General features: G+C 37.6%; 1 protein-coding gene across 7 annotated transcripts in view; it reads left to right on the top strand.

Moving 5' to 3' along the window:
- IFT88 (intraflagellar transport 88) overlaps positions 1 to 21073 on the top strand; it is a 135806-nt gene that overhangs the window by 50865 nt on the left and 63868 nt on the right. For all 7 annotated transcript variants that reach the window (XR_013362958.1, XR_013362959.1, XM_077868443.1 and 4 more), the window contains exons 15-16: positions 13750 to 13849; positions 18698 to 18784. Coding sequence is in view for 5 of the 7 variants with exons in the window: in XM_077868443.1 (XP_077724569.1) it covers positions 13750 to 13849; positions 18698 to 18784 (187 nt within the window). In the remaining 2 variants the exon portion in view is untranslated. The remainder of the gene's footprint in view (positions 1 to 13749; positions 13850 to 18697; positions 18785 to 21073) is intronic.

The following is a 21073-nucleotide window of genomic DNA, read 5'->3' as shown; positions in this document are numbered from 1 at the left end:
TATCCCAAGCAATAGCTCTCCTACCTAAAGGGTCTGTTGTCTCCTGATGTAATGTACTTCCTAAATAGAAGTGAAAAGTTTTATTAGAGTTGGAAAAATCTTAGATCATTTGTTGAATGAGTAATGAATTTGATTCTTACTTCCGCCCAGTACAGGAATCCCTTCTGTAGCATCACATATAGGTGGCCATTTAATTTTTGCTTGGAGTCTTCTGGTATTCAATTCATTTGTTTTATTTCTGAACATCTTTAAAGGTAGAAAAATCTTCTTTGTACTGAACCCAAAGTTGCCCCTTGTGGAACTTTTTTCTGTGATATTTCAAGCAAACATAGACTGAGTCTATGATCTCTTCAGTATGATACCTTACAGAATCTTATTGTACAGTTATAAAGTCAAGTACAGAAGAGTTAACTATCTTAGTTTTCTTTTTGTTTTTTATTGAGATATAATTTACATGTGTCATTATATCAATTTCAAGCATACAACGTAATGATTTGATATTTGTATATATTGCAAAATAATCACAATAAGTCTAGTTAACATTTGTCACCGTACATAGTTACAAATTTTTTTTGTGATGAGACCTTTTTTTTTTGTGTGTGTGTGTGTGTGTGTGTGTGTGTGTGTGATGAGAACTTTTAAGATGTCTTAGCAACTTTCAAACATGCAATACTGTATTGTTAACCACCATCAGTATGGTATACATTATATCCCATATCTTATTTATTCTATAACTAGAAGTTTGTATTCTGTTTTTTTAATTCTTGAGAGACACAGAGAGAGGCAGAGATATAGGCAGAGGGAGAAGCAGGCTCCCCACAGGGAGCCTGATGTAGGACTCCACCCAGGATCCTGGGATCACACAGAGAGAGAGAGAGAGAGAGAGGCAGAGACAGAAGCAGAGGGAGAAGCAGGCTCCATGCAGGGAGCCTGATGTGAGATGTGAGACTCGGTCCCAGGACTCCAGGATCACCCTTGGGCCGAAGGCAGGCGCCAAACCGCTGAGCCACCCAGGGATCCCCTGTCCATTCTGTTTCTTGAGATACATTGTTTCCCTGATTTAATTTGTACTAGTGGCTTCACAGTTGATTCTTGATGTTTTGTTTTTATTGATATTTTCAGTTGCCTGGCTCTCTTTTTTTGCATTCTTTGCTTCTGTCGCAGATTCAGGTTTTTCTTGGAGTTCTCCCTTACAGAATCTCTCTCTCTTGCTTCAGTTTCTATATGAAGGTTACTGTCTTGGCCTGGTATTAAATGTCATCTTCAGGGTTACTGTCCTTTCTCTTCTGGTTTTGATTTTTCTTCTTGTTTAACATTTTCTTTATTTTTCTCTTAATTTCATTCTTAATTAACCCCCTTAAGATCTTTTTGTGTACATCTATAAACATCTAATTCTGTTTTCATTCCTGATTGGGCATTTATTTGATCAGGCAAAAAATTTTAAATTCTAACTTGTAACTTTCTTTTAGAAGTTTAAAAGCATTTCTTCATTGCTAACAAGCTAGCATTATTAATTAGAAGTCTAATACTCTAGTTTCATCTTTGTTATTTGTAGGTGACCTATGTTTTCTTTCTGATGATTTTTAGAATTCCCTCTGTAGCTGTGTTATTCTGAAATTTCATAATGGTATCTTTGTCTTTTTTCCTGTCTTCCTCCTAAGCACTCAATAGACTCCTCAATTTGTAATCTATTGTTTCCTTTCAATTTGCGAAAATAGTATTATTATTTCCTTGATAATTTACTTGCTTCTTCTCTACTCATAAATTTCTATTAGTTAGGGGCAGCCTGGGTAGCTCAGTGGTTTAGCGCTGCCTTCGGCCCAGAGCTTGTTCCTGGAGAATCAGTATTGAGTCCCACGTCAGGCTACCTGCATGGAACCTGCTTCTCCCCCTGCCTGTGTCCCTGCCTCTCTCTCACTCTCTCTCTCTGTGTCTCTCATGAATAAAAAAAATCTTTGTGTGTATATATATATATACACACACACACACACACACATATTTACATTTATATGTAATATAAATTATATATATATAAACAAATTTCTATTAGTTGGTTTTTGGACCTTCTTATCACTTATCTTTCTTTTATATTTTTCAACTTTGCTTTGCTTTGCTTTCTGGGAGATTTTCTTGATTTTCTCATCCAATCCTTCCATTAATTATTTTGTCAGTACATTTTTGTTTTATATTTACAAGAGCACTTTCATTGTTTCTGGTTGTTTGGGTAAGGGGAGTCTATGAGCTTTGTTGCATGTAGAGGTGGAGTGCTCAGTGATTCCGTAAGAGCCCTGTAGGCAGGCATGTTGATTCAGGCGTCTTCTTAGCTCAGCCCCTCATTTCCCATCCCTGAACCCCAATCTCACCTGGATTCAGTGGGGCAGGAAATTCACTCCTCCATTGCTGCTTTCTTAGTGGAAAAGGAAGCTTCCTTTTCTCTGCTTTATAAGCCAGCACTTTCTCATTCTTCCAGAAGTTGTATTTGCTCACAGAGAGATAAATTCATATGTCTGCTGCTGTTTTGAATCTGAAGTTTTGCCAGTTGGTGCCGATAGTGATGAAAGGACTTTCTTCAGAGTTTTTTTTTTTTTTTTCTTTTCAGATAAACAGTCCCAGTTTCTTTATTCATTTCAGATATAGTGTGTTTTTCTAAAATGACTGGTTTTCTACCTAACTAGTTGCCTGCCTAGTTTATAAATGAGTCCCTTAAAATGTGTACACAGTACTCCACTTTGTTTTGACTAGTGTTATCGTACAACAGAATCACTATATCCCTTTCTGTGGGCATCAAACCATGGTTCTAATCAAAGAACTCCTTCATCTGGGGAGGGGGGAAGCTTCCTCTCAATAAATGAACTGTTTATTTATCTGTAATTTACTGAGTAGTATATATTACTTATTTACTATTACTAAGTCTAACCTGAATTATCTTAAGGTTTACTAGGAGTACATATTAATTTTTCATGTTTTTACATTTTCAAAAGTATGATTATAATTGTGTCTTTGCAAGCTAGCAATTGAGTGAAATTTTGAACATTTATCAAACCTCAACCAGTTTAACATCTTCCACTAAATTAATGTTTTAACTCATCAAAAGTCATTGCTTTTGTCATATTAGACCTGAGATCAAACCAGACTAAGCGGTTCTACTCGAATACCATTTTACTTTTACCTAGGTGTATGGTTTTTCTAGAATATGTCTCTACTGGTAAATGATACCTTGTATTAGAAAAATGGTAGATTCACTTAAGAATTATTCACAAACTACTGTGAACTATGAAAATGAACATATTCACATTTATGTTAAAGATAGATTTTAGGAGATTTTTGGTGTGGATACTGATATAATGAAAGAAGGAATCTAAGTAGAAGACCCATTCTTTTACTGAGGTTCCAGATTTGCACTCACATATTGTTTTATCCAAGCTCAGCATTTTCCCCATGTTTATGAGATATCATTGACATATAATATATGCAGATGTAAGGTGTACAGTGTGGTGGTTTGAAATATATATCATAAAATGATTACCATAGTAAAGTTAGTTAACACCTCCATCTGCTCACATAATTATCTTTTTAAAATTGTGCTGCTAAGATTTTTTACTTAACTTTTTAAGTATATAATACAGCATTGTTAGTTATAGTCACCATTTTATACACTAAATCCTAAAACTTACTTATTCCTAAAAATTTCTGCCCTTTAACCAACATCTCCCTATCTCCCTTACCTCTCAGCCCCTGGTATCACCATTCTACTCTCTATTTCTATTTTAGGTTTTTCATATGAGTGAGAATATGCATTGTTTGTCTTTCTCTATCTGATTTATTTCACATAGCATAATGCCCTTGAAGTTCATTTATGCTGTGTCAAAAGGCAGCATTTCCTTTGTTTTATGGCTAAATAATACAACTTTGTGTGCATGTGTCTGTGTATGTCACATTTTCTTTGTCCATTATCTGTTCTGGACACTTAAATTGTTTACATTTCTTGGTTTTTGTGAATAATGCTATAATGAATGTGAGGTGCAAATATCTCTTTGATTTAGAGATTTCACTTCCTGCAGCTATATACCCAGATCTTATGGTAGTTCTCTTTTTAATTTTTTGAGAAACTTCCATACTGTTTTCCAGAGTGGCTACACCAGTTTATATTTCCACCTACAGTACACAAGAGCTCCTTTTTCTCCAACACTCACGTCTCATCATTTTGATAATATTACATTTGTAGGCCATTTGTAGGTCTTCTTAGGGAAAATTCCGGGGCACCTGGGTGGCTCATTGGTTGAACATCTGCCTTTGGTTCAGATTGTGCTGGGATCAAGTCCCCCATCGGGCTCCCTCTGGGGAACCTGCTTCTCCCTCTGCCTATGTCTCTGCCTTTCTCTTTGTGTCTCTCATGAGTAAATAAATAAAATCTTTTTTTAAAAAAAAGAACAGACTTTAAGGAATTCAGTGATACCATCAAGCGTAACAACCTTGGCATTATAGGGATCCCAGAAGCACAAGAGAGAGAACAGGAGGCAGAAATTGATTTAAACTAATAATGGCTGAAAACTTCCTGAATTTGGGGAAGGAAACAGAAATTCAGGTTCAGGAGGCACAAAGATTCCCCTACAAAATGAATCCAAGGAGGTCCGCACCAAGATACATAATAATTGAGGGAGGTTGTTTTTCATCTTATTGTTTAGAGTCTCACTTATTTCCTCTACTCTTATCCTAAGTCCAGTAAGTATCTTTTTGATCATTACTTTAAATTTTCTATCAGGCATGTTACATCTCTGTTTTTTTTTTTTAAGATTTTATTTATTTATTCATGAGAGAGAGAGAGAGAGAGAGGCAGAGACATAGGCAGAGGGAGAAGCAGGCTCCATGCAGTGAGCCTGACGTGGGATTTGATCCTGGGTCTCCAGGATCATGCCTTGGGCTGAAGGCAGGCACTTAACCGCTGAGCCACTCAGGAATCCCACATCTCTGTTTTATTTAGATCTCTTGCTGTGGTTTTGCCCTGTTCTTTGATTTGGGATACATTCTTCTGTCTCCTCAGTTTGTCTAACTCTCTGTGTCTGTGTATGTGTGTGTGTGTGTGTGTGTGTGTGTGTGTGTGTGTGTCAGGAAAGTCAGCTACATCCCCTGCTCTTCAGAGTACTAGCCTTATGAAGAAGAGGTCCTGCTGTGCAGTGTCCCCTGTTTACCAGAACCTGCAGCTTCAGAGTGTCTCCTGTGTATGGTGTGTGCACCCTGCTGCTGTGGCTCTGCTGCATTTGCCTCGAGTCAGGCATGGGTAGGGCTCTCTCTGCCTGTCGTGGGCTGTATTTATCCCTGTGGTTCAGTGGGCCAGTCCGCAGATGCCTTGGGCTTCAGTTGGGTTGGACCAGGCATTTGCCAGAGATACAGTAGCACCAGACTGCAGGGTGCTTGCCCTGTCTTGTCCCTGAGAAGCTTCCATTGGGGCTGCCATCTCACTGGTATGGTTATATTGCCCTCTTTCCATGGCAAGAGTTGCTTTTGGAATGGGACTTGCACACTGCCAGGCCTGTGGCACTGCCCTGTATGGACTCTGGCCAGGAGTGTGTTGAAGACAGATCTGCTAATGCACATCACAGGCTGGTGGGGCTCCAGTACTGCCTCTGCAGGAGAGGCCCTGATGTACCTAGGCTAAGTAAGGCAGGCTGTCTGGAGGGGTGGACTGGTGGAAGCACAACAGGTGAGGATGGGGGCAATAGTGCTGACAAATTAGAAAGCAAGACCTGTAGGTAGACATGTCTTTATACTGGGGGGCAGGGGAGGAAAATGTCACCTGCCAGTTCCTTTATTCCTGGAGGAGTTCCCCAGGGATTTCTGTCCCTCTGTGATACACTCTGAGACTAGTAAATAACTTCCTCCCATATGTCCCAGGTACCTTTCAAACTGCTGTTTCTATGCTGTATTCCACAAGCTGTTTGTGGTGCTGTCTCCTTAAGGGTGGGTACTCAGTTTCCTCTTGTTCATAGGCTCTCCCAGAGCTAAGCCTGTTAATTTTTTTTTAATTCCAGATTTTAAATCCCACTGGTTGTTAAGAACTCATAAAATTCAGTCCCTCTGGTTCTCAAAGTCAGATGTTTAGGAAATTCATTTTTCCCAGGCCGGCTCCCCAGTATGAAGGTCTGTTTCTCTCCCCTCTCCAAGCCTGAAATCCCATTTAGTTCCCAATGGCAAATCTGCCCATTTTACCCTCTTCAGTGTGGCCTCTTCTCTACTTTTAGTTGTGGAATTTGTTCTGCCAGTCTTTGGGCTATTTTCTAGGTAATTTACACTAATGTGGGTGTTATGTATCCATGGGACAGGATGAGCCTAGGGTCTTCCTACTTTGCCATCTTCCCCGGAAGTCCTACATTATTATTTTATTCATCATGGTGATCTGTGAGCAGTGATTACAACCTGCTGAAAGCTCAGATGATGATTGGCATTTTTTTTTTTAAAAAAACGTATTTTTCATTAAGTTATGTACATTTTTTTAGACATAATGCTATTTCACACTTCATGGACTACAGTGTAGTGTAAACTTTTATATGCACTAGGAAATCAAAAAATTCATTTGACTTATGGTTTTGCAATATTCACTTTATTGCAGGAGTCTGGAACTGAACCCACAGTATCTTCAAGATATGTTCATATGTGATTTACAAATATTTTCTCCTATTCTATGGGTTGCCTTTTCCTTCTTTCCTTTTCTTTTTTTTTTTTTTTTTTTTTTTTTTTGTAGTTTCTTTTGCTGTAAGAAACTTTTTAGTTTGATGTAGTCCCTCTTGTTTATTTTTTATACTGCTTCTGCTTTGGGTATCATATCTAAAAAATTGGTGCCAATATCCATGTCAAAGAACTTTTCACCTATGTTTTCTTCTAGTTCTCCAGTTTTCATTTCTGATTTATTTTCATCTTTCTTTTTTCCTTATATAGTCCAGCTAAAGATTTATCATTTTTTTCACTCTTTTAAGAAAATAATCAGCTCTTAATTTTGTTAATCTTTTCTATTGTTTTTGTAGTTTCTTTCATTTATTTCTGCTCTGATCTTTGTTACTTCTTTCTACTAATTTTTAACCTAGGTCTTTTTTTAGTTCCTTGAGATATTCAGTTAGGTTGTTTATGATTTTTTTTTTCTTAGCATAGGTACTTACTACTATAAACTTTTCTCTCAGAACTGCTTTTGCTGCATACTCTTAGTATGTTTTATTTCCATTTGTTTCAAGGTATTTTTTTAAATTTCCCTTTGATACCTTACTTGACCCACTGATTATTCAGGAGTGTTATTTTTAATTTCTGCATGTTGTGAATCTACTAATTTTTCTCTTATTATTGATTTCTAGTTTCATACCATTATTGGAAAAGATACTTAAGTATAATTTCAGTCTTCTTACACTTGCCATGTTTGTTTTGTGACCTAACATATAATCTATCCTGGGGAATTTCTTCTGTGTGCTTAAGAATGTGTATTTTGAGGTTGTTAGAGAAAATGTTTTATATACCCATTTGGTCTAACATATATTTCAAGTCCAGTGTTTTCTTACTGGTTTTTTGTCTGAACGATCTATTCATTGTTAAAAGTGGGGTACTGAAATCCCCAACTATTGTTGTATTGCTGCCTACTTCTCTCACATCTGTTAATATTTGCTTAATTAAGTGCTGTGATACTGAATCCATATATATATTATTCTATCTTTTTGATGAAAGATCTCTTTATCATTAAATAATGACCTTCTTTGTCTTTTGTGACAGTTTTGACTTAAGACCAATTTAATCTAATATAGGTATAGCTCTTGGTTTTTTCTTTTTAAGGACTATTTCTTTCCCTTCACTTTGAGCCTGTGTGTCTCCTTAAAGCTGAAATGAGTCTCTTGTATAGTTGGGACTTGTTTTTCATGTATTCAGACACTCTCTGCTTTTGATTAGAGAATTTAATCCAATTACATTTAAAGTAATTATTGATAGGTAAGAATATTGATAGGTGATTATTAAGTTTAATAATTATTAACTTAATAATTGAATACTTGTTTAATAATATTAATAATTACCGACAGGTACTAATGTCATCTTATTATTTTCTGGCTGTTTTGTAGTTCTCTTGTTTTTTCTTTTGCTGTTTTTCTTTTTTTGAATTGATGATTTTCTCATAGTGGTATGCTTTCTCTTCTCTCCATCTCTTGTGTATCTACTGTAGATTTTTGTTTACATAAAATATTTTGTTGTTATAATAGCCTCAAGTTAATGACAACTTCAGCTGCATACAAAAACTCTACTCTTACACTCCCTATAATTTTACCTCTTTTTATATTGTATGTGTATTTACCTTTTTAAATATTGTGTACTCACTAACATTATTGTAGCCATAGTTATTTTTAATACTTTTGTCCTTTATAGTTTTTAATTGAGTGATTAACACATCTTTGTATTATAATATTACAGTATTCCAAATTTGTTTAGTTAACTTTAACAATATATTTTCATATTACTGATTAGCATCCTTTCACTTCATCTTGAACTCCTTTCAGCATTTCTTATATGGCAGGTTTAGTGGTGATGAATTCCCTTAGCTTTTGTTTGGGGAAAGTCTCTTTCTTTCTTTTCTGAAAGAAAATTTTGCCAGGTTAAGTATTCTTGGTTGATAGCTTTTTTCTTTGGGCACTTTGAATAGATCATCCTACTCTCTTCTGGCCTACAGGGTTTCTGCTAAGAAATCTGCTAGTAGTTTCATAGGGGTTCCTTTATATGTGAGGAATTTTATTTTCTTGCTGATTTTAAAATTCTTTTATCTTTTATTTTTTAGAAGATTTTATTTATTTATTTGAGAGAGAGAAAGAGAGGGACAGAAAGCATGAGCAGGAGAAGGGGCAGAGGGAGAAGCAGGGAGCCCAGTGTGGAGCTGGATCCAGAACCTTGGGATTATGACCCAAGCCGAAGGCAGATGCCCAAATGACTGAGCCAGCCAGGGATTCCTCTCTTTTTATTTTATTTTATTTTATTTTATTTTATTTTATTTTATTTTATTTTATTTTATTTATTTTTTAAAGATTTATTTATTTATTTATGATAGACACACACACAGAGAGAGAGAGAGAGAGAGAGGCAGAGACACAGGCAGAGGGAGAAGCAGGCTCCATGCTGGGAGCCCGATGCAGGACTCGATCCCGGGACTCCAGGATCGCACCCTGGGCCAAAGGCAGGCGTCAAACTGCTGAGCAACCCAGGGATCCCCTTATCTTTTATTTTAGACATTATTTTGTTATAGTGTGTCTTGAAGATTGTTTTGTGTTGAAATTTTGGGGTTACCTGTTAGCTTCATAAACTTGAATGTCTAATTTCTCACCAGATTTGGGAAGTTCTCAACCATTATTCCTTTTTTTTTTTTTTTAAGATTTTATTTTTATTTATTCATGAGAGACCGAGAGAGAGAGAGAGAGATAGAGGGGCAGAGACACAGGCAGAGGGAGAAGCAGGCTCCATGCAGGGAGCCCAACATGGGACTTGATCCCAGGTCTCCAGGATTACACCCTGGGCTGAAGGCAGCGCTAGACCACTGAGCCACCCGGGCTGCCCTCAACCATTATTCCTTAAATAAGCTTTCTTCTCCTTTCTCTGTTTCTTCTCCTCGGACTCCAATAATGTATAAGTTGTTTCTTTTAATGCTATCCCACAATTCACATAGGCTTCTTTCATTCTTTTATTTTTCTACTCTTCTGATGAGATAATTTCAAATGATGTGTCTAGTAATTCACTATATCTTTCTTTTGTTTGATCAAGTCTGTTGAAACTTTTTACAAGTTCTTCAGTTTAGTTGTGTTTTCAACTCTATGATTTCTGGTTTTTTTTGTGGTTTCTAGTTCTTTATGGAACTTCTCAATTTATTCATGTGTTATTTTTCTAGTTTCATTTAGTTATCTATTGTCTAAAGTTGACTAAACTTTTTAAAGAGGATTATTCTAAATTCTTTGTCAGACAATTCATATACTTCCCTTTTTTTAGCATCCTTAGAATTTCATTAGTTTCCCTTGGTGGTAATATATTTTATTGATTATTCATGATCCTTGTGTCTTTGTGTTGATATCTGTATATTTGAGAAAGTAGGCACCTGTTCCAGCCTTTACAGACTGGCTTTATCAGGCAAAGCCCTTCACCAATCAGCCTGTCCAGAGATTGTGGGTGGACCATCTGGTGAAGTCTTGAGTGGACAGGTCTAGTGCCTGGGTTAGTAGGTGGGCAAGCATACTACTTGAGTATGTGAGGATCAGCCTGACGCCTAGGCCACAGTGTGGACCTGAATCGTGAGTTCACTGGAGTGTGCTTGGTACTTGAATCTGTAGTGATGGGCTAGGGGACTTGGTCTGTGTAGGCAGACCTGGATCCTAGATTTCCAGGTACCAGCCAGGTATTGAGGACCACTAGGGTAGGCCTAGTATCTAGGTCCACAGAGGCTAGTTTGGTACTGAAACAGGCTGGGAGCCTGGTTTTGTGAGAGCCAATCTGTAGTCTGGAACTGCAGGAATTGGCCTGTAACCTGGAGCCCTCAGGGGATGGCATGGAGGTTGGATTTGCAGAGGACATTATGGCATTTGGATGGACCACGAACCTGGGTCCATGGGAGCTTGCTTGAACCTGGGGCCCTGGGGGCTGAACTGATAATTGAGATGGTTTGGAAGTTGGGGCTACAGTCATGGGAGCTTGCTGGGAACCTGGAGATTCTCTGAAACCACTGGAGCCTGCTTTGCCTGTCGGGCCAGGGACCTAGGTTTGTAGGAGCCACCAGTGGCCACTGGAGCCAACAGGCACTGGGACACCTGGGTGGCTCAGAGGTTGAGCGTCTGCCTTCAACTCAGGCTCAGGGCATGGTTCTGGAGACCCGGGATCTCATTCCACATCAGGTTCTCCGCAGGGAGCCTGCTTCTCCCTCTGCCGGTGTCTCTACCTCTCTCTCTGTGTCTCTCATGAATAAATATATAAAATCTTAAAAAAAAAAGTTCACTTTTCAAATCTGTAGTACAATACATTCCTCCTTTTAGGTCTTCTTAATTCCTTTCAAATATGTTTTAGTTTTAAGTCTAGAGAGCTGCATGCCTTTTTTTTTTTACATTTATTCCTACATGTGTGATGTTTTTGATGGATAGGGCATAGTTTTAAATTGTCACTTTCTAGTTGTGATTTTCTAGCATATAGACATATATTTGAATTTTAGATATTGATCTTTATCCATTGACCTTAATAAGTTTACTTATTAATTCAGATAGTCCTCTCTAGATTCTTTTGGATTATCTACGTACACATTTATGCCATTTGCAAATAATGACAGTTTTCTTGCTTTCTGCCCAATCTTTATGTTTCTTTTCATTTGTTTTCTTGCTTCTTTGCCCTGGCTTTGATGTCCAGTTCAGTCAGAATAGAAGTAGTGATAGAATAGGCATTTTTGTTTTATTCCTGATCTCACAGGGTAAAGCTTCCCACAGACTGTAATTAAATATGATGCTTGCTATAGGATTCTGTAAATAACTCTTTATCATATTAAGGAATGTGTCCTTTGTTTCTGGTTAGCTAAGAGTTTTTATGAAAATCCATCTATCAAAAACTCATAAGATTAATTTTTGAATATTAAATCATCTGGAATTAATTCTACTTGATGGTGATATGTTATCATTTTACAATATCACTAGATTTGATTTACTAATCTTTAGCATCCATATTAATAAGAAGGATGAAATTTTTATTCTAAGGATTTATTTTTTGAGGGAGAGAGAGAGAGTGAGCAAGTGCCAATAGGGGGGCAGAGGGAGAGAGAGAATTTTAAGCAGACCCCCAACTGAGCACGGAGCCTGGTAGGAGGCTTGATCCTGTGACCCCCAAGGTCATGAGACTTGGAGCAAGGGCTCCAAGAGAATGACCTAGAAACCACTGATACACCAATGCATTCAGCAAACATTTATTGAATGTCTACTAGATGTCAGATACTATATTTGGTACAGGGACAAAAAGAATAAACAAAATGTGGTTCATGCTCTTACAAGGTAGCAGACCAGCAAATTAATATCTGTGTAAGGAGTGTTATAAAGGGGGAATGCCTGGTGACTCAGTGGTTGAGTGGCTGCCTTCAGCTCAGGGCATGATCCTGGGGTCCTGGGATTGAGTCCCACATCGGGCTCCTCTTGGGGAACCTGCTTGTCCCTCTGCCTATGTCTCTGCCTCTCTCTCTTTGTCTCTGATGAATAAATAAATCAAGAACAATTATAAAGGAATATAAGAATGCAAGGGTAGTGAATCTAAACCAGTCTCATTAGCCATATCTATAGGCTACTTTGTTGGGGGTAGGGCTGGGGACAAAGGGCCATTCAAAGGGGTACTATGCAGGCAGGGCTTCCTGTCCTCTTTCCCTCCACAAGCAGAGAGACTGTTTTCTAAGTCAAGGATAAAATAAAAGATTCTACCTTAAGAAAAGGATCTTCTGCTATAATGTTTTAAAAATATTTGTCCAGGTCAGGGGTGCCTGGGTGGCTCAGTCCGTTAAGCATCCAACTCTTGATTTCAGCTCAGGTCTTGATCTCAGGGTAGTGAGATCAAGACCTGCATCGGGCTCCACATTCCATTGGGAGCCGGCTTGAGATTCTCCCTCTCCCTCTGCCCCTCCCCACCATGTTCATGCACTCTGTCAAATAAATAAATAAATCTTTAAAAAATATTTCTTTGTTGGGCAGCCTGGGTGGCTCAGCAGTTTAGCGCCACCATCAGCCCAGGGTGTGATCCTGGAGACCCGGGATCAAGTCCCACGTTGGGCTCCCTGCATGGAGCCTGCTTCTCCCTCTGCCTGTGTCTGTGCCAATCTCTCTCTCTCTCTCTCTCTCTCTCTCTCTCTCTCTTTCGGTTTCTCATGAATAAATAAATAAAGTCTTAAAAAATATGTATTTCTTTGTCTAAGCCAGTGGATTTTAAATATTTTTGAAACAGAACCTCAGTAAGAAATTTACATTGTTTACTGAAACAAGTTACATGAAACAACACTTGTCCTTATTAGGTATGATGCCCTTTGATATTTTTTCTCTTCTTTTTTTTAAGTAAGAGTCATGATTAACTACTGGTTTCAGTTGACCTCAATTTGAAGAAAAGTCTTGGTGCAGTGGGTTTTGGTATCAGAAAAATTGGGTTCAAATTCTTACTTGACAGTTTTCTGGGTGTGTGATTCAGATCTCTCACTCTCCTGTGTATAAAACAGAGATCATGCCTATCTTTCAGGGTTATTGTGAGGATCAAATGTGATAATGCTTATAAAGGAATTAGTGCAGTGCCTGATATATAGTTAAAAACAAATGTTCTGTGTGCGTTGGGGAACAGATCTATGATAGTCCATTCAAGTTGGACACAAAACTTAAATGTATTCTACAAGTTCTATTGAATTTTTTTCACCATCATAACATTTAAGATGAAAATATATAGAGAGAAATACTTTTGCCTGTTACAAATTGAAATTGTTTAGGAGTTAATTTAAAAAATGGGACTGATTTTATTTAAAATACCATAAATAATTAGAAGTGACAATAATCTAAAGAAAAGTTAGATAAGAAAATTAGTTTAGATCTGAAGAATTCAGTAACTTACTACCTGCATTGGAAGAAATCAAGTGCTTAACCTTAGATAGCACGAGGAGCACTAAAAATTTTTTTGAAAAATCATAAGGAAACCAACACAACATAAATATGCAGAGACAAAATAAAGTAGCTTTTTTTATGCTTTGCATTATAGGTGTGTTGAAGTTGTGAAAGCTTCTCAATATGTAGAGCTAGCAAATGATCTGGAAATAAACAAAGCAATTACATATTTGAGACAAAAGGACTTTAACCAAGTAAGTTTTTTAAAGTTTTAAATAAACTTTTATATGTTAACTGGTCAAAGCAATAATGTTGGGAAACTTTTTCTAGAATATAGTTATCTGTGATTATTCTGAAATTGAGTGATATTTTTACTTGTCTTAACATAATTTCCGATAATATAGTATTACTTTAATTTTGACCTGTTTGTCCTCATGTAAATACTTACCATGTAAAGCATGGTTCTTAAATTACTAAACCATATTCTAGTCTAAAGATCAATTTTCCCCCAGAGTTTTCTTTTTTTTTTTAAGATTTTATTTATTTATTCATGAGAGACACATAGAGAGAGAGAGAAAGAGAGGCAGAGACACAGGCAGAGGGAGAAGCAGGCTCCATGCAGGGAGCCCAACTCGGGACTTGATCCCAGGTCTCCAGGATCACACCCTGGGCCGAAGGTGGCGCTAAACCACTGAGCCACCAGGGCTGCCCTCCCCTAGTTTTCAAACTGTTCTCTAAAGCCCTAAGATTTTTTAGAATCAAGGAAGGCTAGGAGCCCATCTAGTAGCCTGATGCTTTCATCTGCTGTTCTCACCCGAGTAGCTTTCCTGTTACCTGTTTTGTATATTTGGTTTACTCATTAACATTGCATTGGGCATAAAAGGGTCCCATTGCTAAGCACAGTTTCAGAATCCTCCAGGATCTCTTGCTGGTACCACTGTTACCTTGCTACCTTGGGTCACAATGGAATGGGTGGGTACTCCACCTTCAGTAGTCTGTCTCAAATGAGACATAGTTGTAACAAGACATAGAACAGCTTTGAAAAGGAAGAATGGAAGTGGCAATAACAGAAGAGAATAAACAGAATAAAACTTGATATCCTGGTTATAAAGCCAATGATTAGTGTTATATGTGCACGCAATTAGAAAACTCAGCCCCTGGGAATGCCTGGGTGGTTCAGTGGTTGGGCATTTGCCTTCAGCTCAGGGTGTGATCCCGGAGTCCCCAGATCGAGTCCCTCATCAGGCTCCATGCATGGAGACTGCTTCTTCTGCCTATGTCTCTGCCTCTTGCTCACTCTCTCTCTCCCTCTTATCTTAATCTTAAATCTTAAAAAAAAAAACCAAAAAACTCAGCCCCTCCCACGTTTAGGCCCAGAGAGCAAGGGCCAGAGGACGCTATGTTATTTTTCCTGCATCCTATCCCAAGCCTATGTTTTCAGTTTTTCTTCTTACCTAGGGACCTTCTTTAGTCTGAGAGACAATAGAAATGACTCTTTCTAGAAGAGGGGGGAGATGCAGCCCCAGAGTTCATACAATCATTATATGATGCAGCCCCATAGACTGGTTCCATTGTGTATATGCATTTAGTATGCTTAACCTTTTTTTGGCATTTGTAAAGCCCTAGAAAGACTTTCAGAGTACCTTTATGTCGTGTCATTTGATCATCACACTCATGGTCATTTAAAATGCCAGTAATAACTCTATAACTGTTATAATGCTTTTTCCAGTGGAAGTGAAGTCAGACAAATTGGTCTTTATTATCTTTCCAAAGTCATCTATGCACAAAAAAAAAATTTTTATGTGTATGGTAAGTACTGGTATAGGTGACAAAATAGAGAAAACCATATTTGCCAGTTTGATACTATATTTTTAAATGGTCTTTTTAGAAAGATTTAACAATATATTACCATAGTTTATGTTTTAAAACTATCCATTAAAGGATAAACTATGACTTCTTCTTTTTAAAATTCATTTAACCCAGATCTTATTGTTTACTGCTTTCCTAGCTATCCTCATTTAAAATATCTTATGTTCCATTTGCATTTTCAAGATTTCAATTAGTTTACCTATGTCTAAAAATATAATTTCTGCTTTCTTTTCAACATTGCTGCTTTGACTTTGTGTTTCTTTTATTTGTATATTGTAAGTATGATGAGGTGGGTATAATACAACCTTAGTTGAAAGGAGCACTGTTAGGTTAAAAGGGATTGGGTTGACATGACTCCCAATGATCATTTGATAAGTACTACTTTGTTTACAATTCAAAGTAAAAGAGAAAAATATACACCTTCTTATATGAGGTTATAATTCTATGGCTAAGTAAAGATGCTGAAGTCTCAGAGTGTGAACCTTTGTGATGATAGTGTTTTGTAGTCACCTTTGTAATAGAGAAGGAATCCACTGAAAAGCCAAAGGTGGATGAAATGAAGTAGTGTGGTCTGAAGGCCAGTGATAGTGTATGGACAGATGCAGTGGAATGCAGAAACCAGTAGCTAGATGGCATAAGTCTGGAAAGAAACCCAAAATGGAGATATCTCTATTTTCATAATTGTTTGGAGGGGCAGGGGAGAAACACAACCCAAACTAAGAATGTTTTTTTCATTATTTGTTTTGCTATTATAACTGACTTTAATTTTATTAGGTGTACTTTTATCAGTTTCACTTGTAAATGAATTGATGTATAATATTTTATTTTTAAAAACCAAAATATTGGCTATGAATTCATTGAACATGTAAAGAACAGTTATGAGGGATGCCTGGGTGGTTCAGTGGATGGGCATCTACCTTTGGTTCAGGGTGTGATCCCTTAGTAGGGATCGAGTCCTGCATTGGGCTCCCCATGGGGAGCCAACTTAACCCTCTGCCTACGTCTCTGACTCTCTCTCTCTGTCTCTCATGAATAAATAAAATCTTAAAAAAAAAAAAAACAGTTATGAAAGCAGCCCATCTCAAAGCTAGAAATCTTGAGACTGTTCTTTAGCTTTTCTAGAATAATTTATAGTTTTGAAAGTTAAAGTACAAAATATGTTTTATTCTCTCAGATATTTTTTGATTATTTTTTTAAAAATTTTTAGTGATTTTTAACAATAAAGTATTTTTTAATTAGTGTACATTGGGGTTTTTTTTTACATTTTTTAATTTAAATTCAGTTTGCCAACGTACAGTATAACACCCAGTACTCATCCCATCAAGTGCCCTCCTCAGTGCCCATCACCCAGTTATCCCATCCCCCTCCCTCAGATATTTTTAAATGAATGTTGCAAAGTTTGGGGTGCTTGGGTGCCTCAGTTGGTTGAGTGGCTGACTCTTGGTTTTTACTCAGGTTATAATCTCCATCTCCATGCCCAGCGGATCTGCTTGAGGGTTTTTCTCTCCCTCTCCCGTTGCCCCTCCCCTGACTCGTGCTCACTCTTTCTCTCTCTCTCTCTCTCTCTCAAATAAATAACTCTTTAAATGAATGTTGTTTTAAATTAACTCATAAATTTGTTGTGACACACTCTAATGGTAAAGATTAAAACATGTCAATTCTTATTCAAAGTGAAATGCAGTCTTATAAAACTTAGAGATTCAAAACAGCACTGACTTTTACATTAATAGCCATGGCGGTTATGTAAAGAGTCAATGAGATAACTTCTACAGGATGAATGAACAATGTAAGCAGCAATAATTTCTAAGGTATGTTTTAGGAACTTCTTGGCAATTCTGTCAGAGATCCTTCTAAGAAAGTAAGTGAGATAGAGAATCTCAAGAGTGAGCATATGATGTTGGGATCTTATTTTTTCCAGGGTTTACTTTGGCTAATGCCTAGAAACTTCCAATGGTTTTCTTTAAAATAAGCAAAAACCCTTGAAAAGAATAATTACTTATAACCAATATATGTAGAATCTAGTATTTTAAAATCTTTTATCTTAAAAAAAATTGAGTCAGTACACTTAATGGTTCTTCATTTGAGGTCCCTCATTTGAGGTCAAACACTTGCATGACACAGATTTGTTAGATATTTTCAATAGCAGCAGCTCTTGACCATTATAAAAGTTAATGCAGGGTTTTTGGTTGGACTCAACTCTCTCCAAGATCAGGAGGTGCCAAGAAGCCAAGCATTTTCTATTCAGTAAATGTATTTTGAAGGAAGGGAGGAAAACCCATTGCCTTTTTCTTTTTTTTCTTTTTTTTTTTTTTTTTTTTTCTGTTATTTCTCAGGCATTGCTGGTTTGAGTACTCAGGTTTCATACAAGGTGGTTGACCATCCCAAATGTCCTGTTTGGTTAGGATTATCTCAGACCTGCCAAATGGTTAAAAATGCACTTTCATTTCTCATGGTTTGAGAATATAATTATATTTGGACCTACTTAAGACAATTTTTTGTAATACTTTCAGAATTAGTTTCTGTCATCAGTTGTGGAAGATTCTTGACCATTCGTGTTTCTTGCTTCCCTGGAACTCCAGTTACATTTCTGTTAGACCTTTTCATTATGTTTCCATATATCTTTTATGTTCTTTCCAGAGACCTTTTCTTAGCTTCTTTTTTTGCTTTGCTTATTTAGTCTGAACATTTTCTGGAAGGTTGACATTCAGATTCTGATTGCCCTCAGTAGTTCTCCAGTGCCTTCAAAAGATATTTTTAATATCTTTTCTAATTGTTCTCTGTAGAATGGTCTTCTATAGGCTGGTCTCCGATAACCAGAAGCAGAAATTCTAGAATTATTTTATAAAGAGCAAATTTGATTGTGTTTCTTAGGTAAAAACTCACTGACACCCCATTATGCAAGATAAAAACTAAACTGTGAAAAAAAAATAAACTGTGTCATAAGACTCACAAGGCCCAATATTTACTACTCTCTCCAGCTAATATAGTCTGCTGTTAAACCCATCTGTTGTGTTCTTCACTTCAGTTATTTGTTCTTAGGGTTTTTAAAATTCTTTTTTTATAAATTTTAATTTTCAAATTAAATTCTCATTTTGTCATCTATTTCTTAAACATACTAATCTATCCCTTTGTGTCTTTCCCTTAGGCTCTAGATACACTGATCTTTACCCCAACCTTAAGACTGAATACTGACATATTACAATGGTAGTAACTTCCAGATATTTCATTTCTAGGCTGTAGAGACCTTAAAAATGTTTGAAAAAAAGGACAGTAGAGTGAAAAGTGCAGCTGCAACCAATCTCTCATTTCTGTATTATTTGGTAAGTCTGGGTTTTTTTTTTAATAACTAAGACTTGATAATATGGTGTTTTTATGTTGCTAAATTTCTGCCTAAAGAGCATGCCTAGAGAGAGGTTCCAAAGAAGACTGGTGGAGATTGTTAGCAGAATGAGGTGTCTAGAGGGTCTGCTCATGACAAGTTCTGGGCCAGGCATCAAGTTTGTGGACATGAGGAAGAAGACTATCTCAGAAGTAGAAGGAAGGGAGAAAAATTATGGTGGTTAAGCATCACTCAAAGAATTATAGAATGTAGATCTGGAAGATGGGCTAGAGGGTTTTTGTTTTGTTTTGTTTATTTGAGAGGGAGCAGAGAGGAGGCAGAGGGAGAGAAAGAATCTTAAGCAGGCACACACACAGCAGCCCCCAACCCGGCAGTGTGGAGTCCCACATAGGGCCTGATGTCATGACTCTGAGATCATGACTTAAGCTGCAATCAAGAGTCGTATGCCTAACCAGCTAAGCCACCCAGGCATATGACTCTTGATTTTAGCTCAAGTGTTAGTAGTAAAGAAAGTAGTAAAGATTAAATGATTTAGGTACAGTGTCATCTATAAGAAACATACTTTGAGCATCTGCTGAATCCCAGTCATAGGGAATACCAAAAGCTTGGAAGCTCACTAAAGGGTGCTTTCTTAATTTGGAACAAAGGCGGCATGCAAGTAGCCTAAGGAAAGAAGAAAGGAAGGTTGGTTGAAAGTAGAGAACAATAAACGAATGTAGATAATGAGTGTTTCATAAATTCAGTAAAGGTAGGTAACATTTTGGGAGACTAAAGGAATGAATAAAAGCACAGAGGCAGAAAAGCTGGGAGGGGATGTGTACATAAGGATCAGTATATTTAGTCAAACTATATTTCTAGTCCCCCTTGGAGCTCCTGATCTGTGTACCACTGAGAATTACTGCTGTGCTGAACTACTGTATGGTGGAAAGATGTTCTATCCCGTGTGTTGTGATGGAAAAGAGATGAAAACCACTGGTGAAGAATGCCTCCAGTATTTTAAGTCTGACAAAGAGTGGTACCAGGTGCAGGTTTAGAGGAGGCTGCAGATTAGGGGGAGAGTTGCTGAGTTTGTTTTTAATTATATTTTTACAATTTTCTTTGTAACAAATATATTTAAATAGAAAAGTCCAGGAACATGTGAAACTGATCTCAGATGGGAAGTTAGGGCTAGAGATAAAATTTGATGATGATTTCTGTAGAGATTAAGGCTTTGATAATAGCTATGGGCTATTTGTGTCTCCCTCCCCAACTAGATTCTTATATTGAAGCCCTGACCCCCAATGTAACTGTATGTAGAGGTAGGGACTTTGAGAGATAATTAGGATTAGATGAAGTCATGACAGGGGAGTACACTGCTGGAATTGGTGCCCTTCAGAGAAAAGGAAGAACCAGATCCCTCTCTTTGCTACATGAGGACACAGCAAGGAAGCCATCTGTGAACTAGGCAGTGGCTTTCACCAGACACCACATTTGCTGGCACCTTGATGTTGGATCTCCCAGCCTCTAGAACTATGACAACTAAATGTTTGCTATTTAAGCCAGTCTGTAGTATTTTGCTAACCTCCTGGACTAAGACTATAGAGGGTATCTCCAAGTGTAAGAGTGTAGCACAGAACGGAGAACGAACTTTGGGATTCTCATATATTAAAGATGCAAGAATAAGAATCAGATCAAGAAGACAGGGAAAAAGCTATAGTATGTTTGAAGTAAAGGAAGGCATGCAGAACAAGTATGTAACATTGAAATCAGAGAGGGGGTACACAAGAATGAAGGCTCAGAAAAGGCCACTTTTGCTGGTGAGACAGCAACTCTGAGCTGGAGATTATCTTGCATGAAGTTTACTGGGAAGATCTCTTTGGATCAACCCCTCAGGGAGAGGGGTTGGAAGCAGCATTGGGTGGAAAAGGAAATTGGGCTGTGATGCAGTCATCACAGGCCTTAGCCAACCCTAGGGGACCCCCTGAATTAGGATGGTCACTAGCACTCTCTCCCACTGGGGTGAGGGGGCTGTGTCTTTGTACCTCCACAGCAACCAGTCATCTGATACAACCTGCTCACCAGGAAGTGGGTGTGACTTTGGGCAAGGCACCTCTTTCTCTTTGAGCTAGTGATTCACAGAGGGCTGACAGCTGAACCTGGTAGCCAGCAACATTCCCAGCACTTTTGAAGGACCAGTATTGAGGGGCTGAAGCACAGTCTCCATTACAGCCATTACATTTGAATTTAGAAAATCATTTGTGGAACAGCCCCCGTGGCTTAGCGATTTAGC

Source organism: Canis aureus, chromosome 24 (genome assembly GCF_053574225.1).
Source record: "Canis aureus isolate CA01 chromosome 24, VMU_Caureus_v.1.0, whole genome shotgun sequence".
Lineage (NCBI taxonomy): Eukaryota > Metazoa > Chordata > Mammalia > Carnivora > Canidae > Canis > Canis aureus.
This window is presented reverse-complemented; position numbering and strand designations above follow the sequence as displayed.